Source organism: Apteryx mantelli, chromosome 6 (assembly GCF_036417845.1).
Source record: "Apteryx mantelli isolate bAptMan1 chromosome 6, bAptMan1.hap1, whole genome shotgun sequence".
NCBI lineage: Eukaryota > Metazoa > Chordata > Aves > Apterygiformes > Apterygidae > Apteryx > Apteryx mantelli.
The window spans coordinates 27,691,252-27,703,670 of record NC_089983.1 but is presented as its reverse complement, the minus strand read 5'-3'; the positions used below and the strand labels follow the sequence as shown (position 1 = coordinate 27,703,670).

Sequence of the window (12,419 nt, the reverse complement as noted above, 5' to 3'; positions counted from 1 at the left end):
GTGAGTCTTTTCTTTTTTCTGTCTCTTCCAGGCTGCTTGGGGAGGTGGACTCTTAATGTCCCAAAAGCATCGTCATAAACTGAATGGAATAGAAAGGTACTGCATACTGTTTATTAGTATTATTATTATTTTAGCAGTTTTATGGGGTACATGGCTCTTCACAAATGCATGAAAAGATTACTTCGCTGCAGTAAGGAGCTTAAACAGTAAATTAAACAAAAGTAAGACAGGCAGGAGAGGTTCAGACCAGGAAGATTAAAATAATACTGCAGAAGAAAACAGCTGAGAAGAGGTACAGCTGAGTGAAAGGTAAGTTTTCAGCAGATTTGAAGGGGAACGAGCATATTGTTTGCCAAAAAGGAAGGGAGATTGCTCTAGGCATAGCTTGGAACGAGTCCCAAGTCTGCAAATGGGTGAAGATGGATTTGAGAAAACCAAGGTGCAAGGGCTAGAAAAACTACGAAATGTAGGGCTTTGAAAATAGCAGTGAGGAAGGAGGAATACAAAGAAGGCATTTGTGCACAGAGACCTACAGATGTGAAGCCACAACATTGTGGGAATTTGTAGAGGTTCTCTCCTGAAAGAGATCTGCAGTCATTTTCAGAAAATAAAAAACCTGTGTTCTGTCTGAAAACGAAAGTTCTGTAAATGAAAGCCAACATATGGACACACCAAAGAGAGGAACACATGATAGATACTGAGTTAGCAGCAATTTTTAGCCCCTATAGGGGTGAAAAGGACTCTGATAGAAACAGAGCTGGTACAGTTGTACCGTGCCAGGCAGAGGGCTGAGGAAGCTTACAGGGAGGCCAGAAACAGGCTCACAGATGCTCACAGCATTGCAATGTGAAAGGGCCCCAAAGCTGCTGCCACATGGGGATTGTATGAAACAAGCAGGAAGCTCTTGTAGAGGCTAGAGAGCAGTTTGCAGAAAAGAGTGAATTTAGGTGCACCAAAACACATAGCCCAGGTTACCAAGCTACCCACTGAGGCCAGAAGCCAGCCTTTATTAAGCAATTAATTGAACCAAATTTAAAAAGGTGCAACATTTGTGTTGGAAGTGACAACAGAGTGAAAGCATGGCCCTCACCTCAGCCCTTACAGTTCAAACTTCAGGAGGGGTCCCATGTGTTGTGAGTAGACTTGTGCACACATGTTCTCATATCCAGTGATGACAGGGCCTTAGTCGGTAGAAGATGCTATGTCCATAACCCAACAGGTGTGTTGGTCTCTAGATTTCCGCAAAGGCTGCCCATCTGAATAAAAATCAGAAAAGCATTGAAGAACCAGAAATGTGGAACCTTTACCATCACTGCAGATATCTCAGCTTCCAGGAGAAGCAAAAGAGATTCGAAAAAAACCTCTACCCATGTACTCTCAAATTAGCATCAAATTGCTTCCTTGAGCCTCCCGTGTCGAATGTGGGCACTATGTAAAGGTATGAAATGAGAACAGTGAGCAAAGCTCCTCCTTAAGGGAAGCTATCTTTTCCCATTGCGGGCATTTCATACAGTAAGTGAAGAAAAAGTATAGGCTAAAGAATGGTATGGGTTGGGGAGTGAAGAAGGATTGAACCAAAACCAAGGAAGAAGAAAAACATGTGGACCCTTCTGGTGCTGGGAAAGCAGTGTGTGGTGCTGTGCTAGCTCTGAGGTAGCAGAACCACATAAACCTCTGCCCAGTCCGACCTGCCAGTCACTCATGCAATGGCAGCATGTCTAATACAGAATCAATAGTAAAAAAATGTTTTCCTTAACCTATGCAGGTATAGTCAAAATGGTTTGGCACACCTCTTCTGGCCTGAGGTCAGCCCAAAGGTGCTAATTAAGACCATAACCTCAAGCAATGATTGGAAACAGCAGGCCATGAAGCATGATGTTATTTCTTTTCTAATCAGCTGCAGTGATCTCCAAACACTGGATGAGGCCCGCACACACTGCACAGTTGTTTGTCACAGGCCCCAGCTGGGATCTATTGCCAACACTCAGGCCGGACTTGGCCTGCCCAGAAACATGGGCATATACGGCCTGACACAGGGCCATGGGTACAGAACCCGAATTGCCTGTGCTAAAACAGCCTCTGGCTGGCTGTGCAGGACAGAGAATGATGTCTTCATGTTAAAATAAACCAAATGTTCCCTGGGAACACTACTTCAAACTGCTTTTGCTTGGAACTTTGAAATTAAATAAATATGCTCAACTGAGACCATAGCTCTCATTTAAAAGAAAATGAGCTGTTACATAAATTCCTGTTTCTTGCCTACTCCCTGTGAACTACCATTTAAGTTTTTGAAAAGAAAATGATTTCTTAAGCCTATTTCTAAATAGGCACCAGCTGAGCTATGTACCTGCTGGTCTGCACTGCCCACGCAGATTTTAGAGGGATGGTGAGCTCCTGAGGTGCAGCACAGCCTGCGCCATTCTCGTGGCCGAGGCATGCTGCTGTCAAACCTCGTGCAGGCAGAGGCTGGGATCGCATCCAGACCCTTTGCAGGATTAGTGAACCTCAGACTCTGGGGTGAAGGAGTCACTGTGTTGCCCTGGATAGAGGAACTGTGGCTCTGGCTGTGCCCCCGAGAGGAGCATGTAGGAGAGGAGGAAATCTCTCTGAATTTTCTTTCAAACGTATTGTATGAACACATGCAAAGTCTGTGAAATATATAACTATGGACTTTCCTTCTCTAGAAAGCACAGTGACTCAAAAGGACATTTGGTAATTAATGACCTAGAATGAAGAGGTCATTAGATGTGTAAAAAGTTGGGACATTTATTTTAGCATCACCATTAAACTGTCTAGGATAGTGTGTTAAAATTACAGAACATCTCATCTGTTTGGCCAGTAAATTAAGTGATCTTGGGCATCCATTTGTGCTTACACATAAAAAGTTTTAAACTTCATATACAGAAGAGTAGGCATGTGCTATAAAGTTTTATAGTCTTTTAACAATCCATGGTTTTGACAAGATAATACAGAAAAGGCCTCGTATGGCTCTAACTGGAAAAGTGGATAAGCATTAAAAGTGTCTTTTCCTTTCCCTTGTACTCTTCCAGCAGCTATTCAAGGAGGAATTGTATTTTCCTGGTGCTTCAGATTGTCCCCTTAATTCTCTGTCCCTTCCAGTCAGTACCTTGAACTGATACAACCTGTCAAACCGTTTTTGTTAGTTTGTTAAAGCTGTTTCTAGAAGTGGAGTCTTCTGGGGATGAAGTTACAATATTAGCTAATCAGCATAGTCTGACACTAATTAGCTGGTATTATTAATAATATAAACTAATCAAAAATCTGACATTGCAATATTAATCCAGGAAAATTCCTTTCCTGGACAGTGCAGCTGGGAAAGAAGACATCTGAGACAGTAATAACCTCCATAGTGAAAACGGCTGGTCAAAGCTCCATACATTTCCAGCTGAAAGCAGAAATCAAAGGTGGCTGCTCCAGGTTAAGTTTTTGTTTCTCAGGCCTATCTGAATGTGTAATTCTTTTGCAGAGCCAACTCGGTCACTTGGAATCCACACAAGATGATGGGAGTGTTGTTACAATGTTCTGCCATTCTTATCCGGGAAAAGGTCTGCTTTGTATTTAATAATTAAGCAGTTAAAAGGGAAATTGTAAATATCAACCCCTACTTTTTAAGGGAGTAGTACAAAAGCTATTTCATTTCATAAACTTCTTTTGGAAGGAATAATTGTGTGGATTTATATTGTGTTTAGTTAGGGAAGAAGGAAGTCATTTTTTCTTTTTCTGATCTTGGTCAAAGACTCTGTGGGCCAGATCTTCAGCTGGTGTATCTTTGCATATTCTAATGACAACACTAGAGCTATGCTAATATACTTCATCTGAGCATCTGCCCCTTTGTTCCTATGACCTACTGAATGTATACCCTCTGTCTTGGTAATTTTACACTGTTTAGACCACTTAAGCAAGTGGCAACTATTTTACCTTACACAGTGGTTTAGAAGTTTTGCAGTTCAGTTGAAAAGAAACCATGTTGCTTTTATTAGGAGTCCATATGTATTTTTAAGGCTTTACTCTGTGAATGAAATGCTATGAATTTCTTGCAATGAAAGCAAGACTGGTGTCTTAATTCTTTTAAGATCTGTATTTTCCTTAGATAATCAAAGAAGTTACATTTTCTGTGAATGGAACTGTTTCTGTTTGCTAATTGCCAGCACGGCATTCGCTGCTTGGGGAGCTGAGTTGCAGAGGAAATGGTGCCCGTGTGTAGAGCTGGGCTGTAGGAGCTGGGGGCTCCAGCCCTGGGTCTGCCACTGGCTTCCGGGTGACCCATCTCTAAACTGAGGACCGTGATATTTACTCTCCTTTGTAAAACACTTTGAGATCTATTGGTGGGAAGCACTAGCCATTTTTTCAGTGGCATGCATGCTTTCCATGCTAACTATTGTAGGATTTTGGCAAAATCGTTCTCTGTATGAGAACTTTGGGCATTTTCTGTATTTATCAGATATAACAGTGGTCTTTGAGCTTCTTCAACAAGCCACTAAGGTATTCTGGGGGAGATGCGAACTGCTTTAGAAATGTCATATGTGTAAGATTTCTATGTAGCATATAGGAATTTGCTTTTCTGACTTTCCCTCGTAGACCCCTTAGAAGTAATGCACAAGTTTCTGTTGGTCTGTGGATCATCATTTTAAAAGTAGCTATTGTGAAGCAGCTCCTGGGAGGGGAGGGTGTTAGTTGCTTATTTTTTAATATTTTTAAGCAAAAAAAGTCCAGTTTAGCTCATTTGTGCTTATAGTATTACTAATGTAAAGTGGCATACAGCTGGACAATATATGAAGTTGAAGCTTTCAACTTTTTTTCATTTTCTGTAGTTACATACTGAATTGAGAGACAATAAGTTTGTTCTAGTGTATAATAACATATCAAAAATGTAAGCCTTAAAAATACAGTCTTAAGTCCCAACAGCCTTACAAAGTAAAGCGGACAAAGCTAGTATGGAAAACTCAGAATCCAAATTCATTTGAGGATGTTTTACTACTCAGAGTCTTCTAAGTGAGCTTATGAAATTGTCTGTGGATCAGGTTCTCAAAACTAGGTCAGTGTTTCATAACCTGGCCCTTTAAAGAACAATTCTGTATATATTTGACATGCAATCCTTCTATGTTATTAATGCATGTAGTTTCAGATGAACATGCGCCATATAAGTTTAATATACTTTAAAATACATGTTTTTTATAATAGGGTATACTTCAAGGTTGCAATCAAATGTGTGCAGGATATCTTTTCCAGCAAGACAAACAGTACGATATATCCTATGACACTGGAGATAAGGCAATACAGTGTGGGCGACACGTGGACATTTTCAAATTCTGGTTGATGTGGAAGGCAAAGGTAAATAATAAAAGTTCAGTTCTAATATCAGAAATGTATTTATTTCATTTGTAAGTCTCATGTAACAGAATACTTTTTTAACAAAGTGTTTAATTACTACCTCTAAACACAGAGGTAGCTAAGTATCAAGTCAGGAAAGAGCTGTTTAAGCTGTAGAGCAATATTGGCCATCAGTTAACTCAGCTGGAAATTAGAAGAAAGCATTAAGTCACTAGATGAGTGCAGTTCAAGGACAGTCCTGCAGTAAAAGCAGCAAGGGCAGAACATCAAAATGGTCTTTTGTTGTGATTCTATACACTTACACCAGTATTTTATGGCAGGTTACTTGCAGTAGCAGCAGAATAGACTTGATGACTTAAGAGGGTCCTTCCAGCCCTATATTTCTTTGTACGGATTTGATTGGCAACTTTGAAAACAAAGCCTGCTTTTTAGGGAATTGCCTATCTAATGATTTAACAGTTGATTCCCTGGCACGACTGTGGTATGCTTGGATGGCCAAAGTTAAGCACAAGCATACGTGTTTACAAGATGATGGTTCATGTATTCAAGAAAACACATCTCATTTTTCTTTATCTGCAGTCATCTTATTACTATTATTCTTGTTCTTCTGGCAAAGTGTGAATCCAGCTGGGTAACCTGACAACAGTCTAATCTTTTTTTATAAAACTGAGATTAAATCCAATGGCAAAATATAGGGTCATAAGATGATTTTTGACTTTGAATGAGAATTAGACAGCAATAGTAGATAACCTGTAATGATAAAAGATGTCTTCATGCAGATTTCCTCATTACTGAAGATTGAGGGAAGTAAGTAACAGAAATGTAGATACACAATTACTTTTAAATGGACTGATTTTGGAGTTGTTACTGTGCATTTAAAAAATACTTTAGAAAGAGAAACACAGAACTTTAGTATCCAGATACACAAAATATATGTAATGATTAATTACTTCAGTGATCAGCATAGGTTTGGTTACCAGGCTAAGTACATTTCAATTAGGACTCGGTTCTTCCTCCAAAATAAATAATTTTGGTACTGTAATCCAGCCATTTGACTCCACCTAGGACAAATTAGTAATGGACTGTGACTTGTAACTTTGAAATATGTAATTTATGGTTCTAATTATCATGTGCTGACTACAGACACCATCAAACACAAGTAGATTTTCTGTTCTTCTAAATATCAACACTAACCACGATGAGGGAATCATACTCTTGTCTTCATAATAGAAAATAGAGCCTAGGCCCAAAAGTTATCCTGTAACTTTACTTTTAGACATTTCATTCGGTACAAAGAGCTTACCCCAAATCTGTAATAATTTAGTGGTTGTACCCATCTTTTTTACTTCTTCATTCATGTACAAAAACATCCCTTTTTAAAAACCTTTGTTTTTCTAATTTTATTAATTTTTTTTTACAAGAGAAACATCAACATTCATCTACTTTTTCTGGGATTATGATTTTACAAAAAATCATATATTACAAAAGATCAAGCAGGTGGGCAAATGACTTTAACAAACTTATTGCAGGCTTTTATTTGCTTACTTTTTTAATGCAAAATTCTTGCAAATGGTCTAGTGAAAATAAGGTATTTCCCCACTCTGACCCATTCAAATTACTTTTGGTTCCATGTTCACAGCCATTCAGCAAAAACTGGGAAGCTAACACTTAATATTCTTGATATTTTTGGAAGTTGGAAAAAACAGCTAAAAATAATCTATTAAAAATATCAAAAGCCCTTTTAATTATCATAATAAACTCTCTTAAAAACAGAGCAAAATCAAAATAACGATTATAGTTAGGACAGATGTAGCCACTTTTTAGTGACTGATTTAAATTGGAAAAGAATAATCCTGCTAAATGTTTCACTTTATGGCTGAGCCTGTTTATATATTCAGCTTATCTGAATGGATGATTGCATCAGAAAAGGAAAAATAACCATATAATTAATACTTACCTTCTTTTTAAAATAGGGTACAGTAGGATTTGAAAATCAGATCAACAAATGCCTGGAACTGGCAGAATATCTCTATACTAAAATCAAAAACAGAGAAGAATTTGAGATGGTTTTTGAAGGAGAGGTAAGTTTTCTTTCACCTAACCTATGAGTAGGAGCCAAACCTATGGAATTCTGAAAACAGTCTTGACGCTTCTCGGAATTTTTCACCCAGCTGTGTTGAGTTGCTGTTCTTATTTTCCAAAGAATAACGTGACTATTGATCTCTGGGCAGTCTTTTGGCCAAACGGATGTGGTTTCGTACTGTAAGTGTCAGGCTGATCTCCTCTCTCTCTCTCCTCTTCAGAGGACTTCTCAGTTTAGGGCATTAAGACTACCTTAATACAATCTACTCATGCTGGGATGCCAGATGCTGCCACATACATAACTGTAAACCCGCTATTTCTGCTATATCCTCAGTTGCTAGTGCCACTGCATAAACCCTTGGCTGATAGAATAATAAATATACTCTGTCTCTTTATTTATAAGAAAAGGAAAATTGTGTTTCCCTTCCTGGGATCCTGGAAAGCAGTTCCTCTTAAAACTGCATGAAGGTGAAAAGCATTTGTGCTTCATTAGCACCCTAAAACATTGTAAATGGGACAACTAATATGGTATCTAAGGTGACAAATACAAATAGCACTACCATAATGCATTTATTTTGTTCTAACATATAGAAATAGCAATGTTAATACTATACTTGGGCTTCCATGTCTGTGCTAAAATATGCTGCTGATTAGCCTTTAGCATACTAGTGTAAGTAATCTGTATTACTGGGTTTATTGATGTATGTGTTTGGTTATTCTTTTTGCAGCCTGAGCACACAAACGTATGTTTTTGGTATATTCCGCCAAGTCTCAAGGGCATGCCGGACTGCGATGAGAGGAAAGAAAAGTTACACAGGGTATGAGGTTTATATTAAATGCAAAAATACAATCTACTATTTCAACACCAAATACTCTGTTTATCAAAAATAATTCATCAATGTGTGTTGACACATGTTGCAAGTTCTGGGACATCAGTTCAATTGCTGGTTACGACCTTGATACCTGTTCCCCTTTCTCTCCTATTTATATTGTGGCAGAAGTCATGTTTCCCCTATAGAACCAGATACAAAACATATTTAATTCTTGTTTGTTATGCATTACTTGTATGGTTGCAGAAGTGTACATGAGTTAAAAAAGTAGCTAGAGACAAAGCGGTCCCTGCCCAGGACAGCATATCAGCAAGGGAAAGGGAAGAGGAGTTGTTTGAAAATACTAGAACAGATAAAGGACATGGAAACTTACATATTCTTAAGTCTTTATTTTTATTTTAAATGTTCTGGTTAGTCATGGGTGATTTCACAGTATTTGACTAATGCATTTCAGTGAAAATCAATATCCTTTGGAGGATCTGGGGATAAATTTATTTGAAGGAATGATGGAGTGAGCAAAGTAGGGACATGGTGGAAGCAGAGCCAGGAGAAGTTTCCATGGTATTTAGGACTTGAGGGAAATGAAACACATTAATTTTGTAGTAGCATTTTAGACAGAAGTGGAGTGAAGTAAATTCAGGAGACAAAAGAATGAAATTATAGTTGTCAAAATGAGTTGCAATTTTTTTGTGTGTGGGAAAGGAGAAGAACAGGCAAACTTGGGAGGTTTTTGTAGAGGATTTTGTGGCTGCATCAGCCTGGGGAAAGACAACAGAAGACAACTGCAATTGCTGGGTGAAGCCAGTGACATGTTAGATAAAGAAATTGCCAAAAGTGAGAGAGAAAAGAGGAAGATGGATGAGACTGGAAAAAAGGATGAAATGTTTGACTTGACTCTCTTAAATGTTAGAGGATATTATAAAACATCCTACAAAACAGTAAAAGAGCCAGAGATATGACCTTGGCTGGCAGAGAGTAAAGCAGGACAAAGAAGTTCTGGATGGCAAAATTGAGCTCCATTGACACCAAATATTAAGACTGTTGGAACATTATTCCTTATAAATGGAAGTAAGAATGTGAAACTGAGGTAAAGGGACTGCAGAACTACTGGAAGGTTTCCACAGCTTATGCTAACAGAAAGTATTATTTATGAAATAGGTCTTGTTGAAAATTTTCCATCATTTTTTTTTCTGGCAAACTGGCTTTGAGAATACGTAATATTCTCATGGAAAGCATCTGTGGTCCTCAAAAAATTGATTTTGGGGTAGATTTTCAAAAAAAGAGAGAAAATCTTTCATTATGATAAAATCTTTTGTATCTTTTTTTTCTTTTCAAATACTCTAGCAGAACTGTGCACGTTTAATATGTCACCCAAATATTGCAGCATTGAATGTTGAAAGTGTGGCTATAAATAAGAAACTTCATTCATTTTTCATTGTTCAAGTTGTAAGAATAATTAATCGGCACATAGAAATGATATGTACATTTGATATCTAAAATTATTATATACCTAATACTCTATGATGCTATAGTCTCTTAATCAAAAAAAACTCTTAAAAGATGGATTTCATTGTTGTTAATTAATTTTCCTTTAAATATCCAGTCCTAGAAACATATTTAGCTTTTCAAGCTTTTTCTTTTACAGATTTTTTTTGTATAAACTTGTGCCTTTCTGATTTGTCTGTTTCTTTTTGTTTTCCAAATTCAGAAATGCTGTGATATAAAAAGAGAGGAAAAAGCTTCTGAGTTTCTTTCTTTCTTTCTTTTTTTTTTAATCATAAAGGTGGCACCGAAAATCAAAGCACTGATGATGGAGTCAGGTACTACCATGGTTGGATATCAGCCTCAGGGGGATAAAGTCAACTTCTTCCGAATGGTCATCTCAAACCCAGCAGCAACTAAGTCTGACATTGACTTCCTCATTGAGGAAATAGAGAGACTGGGGCAGGAGCTGTAGTACAGTGGTCAAATTATTTATTTCTCTAATTCACTGTTTTCCAGCACTGGCTATTTTTTTACCCAGTTCTGCAGAACATGTTTTAAGGAAATTCTCTTTCTGTAAGCTCCAAACTCCTGAGACATCTTTAAACAAAAAATCTATAGGCTACTGAAACATACATGTATTGGTAGATAATTTTACTGAGGGAAAATGTATTATCTTGAAGTTGAAGTACTATTGACTCTTACATTGGTCTTGCTTATTATAGTCAGCAGGAAATGAATAAGTACTAAAATAGCAAATTAAGAACTCTACACAGTATATATGTACAGTATAAATAAATATATATAAATATATATATATACATATATATATATATATATATAAAGTGGTTATGAACTTAGATCCAAGCCACAGCATGTTTTCCACTTTAAGAGAAATAACTTTTCCTTCAACAACTAATGATGTGGATAATGTGCTACAGATTTTTCTGCCAGGTAAAAATAGATATATAGAAATATTTCTAAAATGTAGATTCTAGGAGCTAAAGAAAAAGTTTAACAGTATTAAATCTTATTGTTGGTGCTTCTCTCACATACAAAACAGCAATCTCTAACAGCACCTTTGAGTAAAATAGTTGTACTTCCCCTTTAGTGTCACATCAGGGGATTATAGTAGCAGAGTCATTGTAACAGGTATATTATTGCTGTATTTTTAGAGGTTAATTTGTGTAGATTGTGTATATTATTGTTAAATGACTTTGTGTAAAAGGATTTAAATGTAATAGTTTTACAGCAAGATAACTGTTCAATTGTAGGTATATGAAATATTTGCTTATTTATATGCAGAGATTTACCATGCTAAAGAGTTGTCTTGTATTTTCTTCCATTTGTAATGTATCCTATTTATATATTACTGAAGTTCTAAATAATGTTTATGGTATTTTAGTGTATTTGTGAGCCAAAGAAAAAATACAAAAATATTAGTTGATACTTTCATTTAAATATTAATGCCCTTAAAATAATAACTTACAGATAATTTTACTGATTATAAGGAATTCTAATGTTGTATATAGAATGTCAAATAATGAAATCCCTTTAATTTAATAGAATTTTCAGTTTTATTAATTGTAATGTCGGACTGTCTGTTCAGTGTTCTGAATGCTTTTCTAGTGAATACGGGTTGCTAACCAAGGCCCCTGTTATTGTGTTGTATTTGAGGACTAATCTCTATGAATTTTGTTTAACTAAATTCTATGGCAAGATTCCTGAAGGTCTATAGCATTTCTGTGGGAGTCTGAACCAGCACCATTGTTTCAGTGAAATGGAAACGGCTACACATTTTGGAGCTTGTAGAATAAATAAAAACAAAAGTCATCTCAGAATCTTTAAATACAGTTGGCTTGTCACAACAATTCAAACAGGCCACGCTTTTCAAAATACAGACACCAGAGTCATCTGCAGCTTGGTCCGTTTTAATGATTAGGTCATCAAAACTACCAAGTGGAAAACTCCCTACTGGAGACAGCGCAGGGGAACAAAATGAAGATTCAATAATCCTTGGCTGACAGAAAGACTATCATGGCAATAAACGGGACAGGCTAATTCCAGATCTTTCCATGCATGATTCTATGGCTATCATCCATGGAAGTCAGTAATTAGCTGATTTTTTCCCCCAGATCAACACTAAAATTAATTTTAGAAACATTCAATGAAAGAACTGTAAAGAATCACACTTTGATTTAGGAGTGTAGTGACAGCCTGCTCACCACCTTTGAGGCTTTCCCGTACGTGCCAGGAGAGCGGTGCAGCCCCCGCCGGCCCTGTCGCTCCTGGGGAGGGGCGGCAAGGGCCCAGAGGGATTTCTGTTCTCCCGGTCCCACTGGTTGCGTCCGAGGATGCTGTCTCACAGCTCTGGCTCGTCGGAAGAGGGAGAAGGAAGAAAGTGTCGTGGTAATTGCCAGGCCATACGGCACAGCTTTCCCAGCTTTTCCTAGGGCTCCCGTTCAGCCCTCTTCCATAACCCTCTGTAAAACTTTTTCTTGAAATCATTTGAGTTAAGTCTAAAAATGATTCTAAATTTTCAGTCTCTTTCAGCTTTCTGATCATGGCTTTCAACAGATTATCTACGTTGTTACTTTTATGCCGTGAAATCCCCAGTAATCTCAGCAGTACAGTGTTCCTTTTATTAGGTTATTTTTCTCATGACAGAGCTGT

The 12,419-nt window shown here is 37.4% G+C and overlaps 1 protein-coding gene across 1 annotated transcript in view; it reads left to right on the top strand.

The window, feature by feature from the left end:
• The window catches only part of GAD1 (glutamate decarboxylase 1), a 33,241-nt gene extending 23,020 nt beyond the window's left edge, over positions 1–10,221 (top strand). Inside the window, 6 exon segments of the mRNA XM_067298529.1 lie at positions 32–96; positions 3,488–3,566; positions 5,203–5,352; positions 7,326–7,433; positions 8,163–8,252; positions 10,048–10,221. Coding sequence (XP_067154630.1) covers positions 32–96; positions 3,488–3,566; positions 5,203–5,352; positions 7,326–7,433; positions 8,163–8,252; positions 10,048–10,221 — 666 coding nt within the window.
• Positions 10,222–12,419: the final 2,198 nt, after the last annotated feature.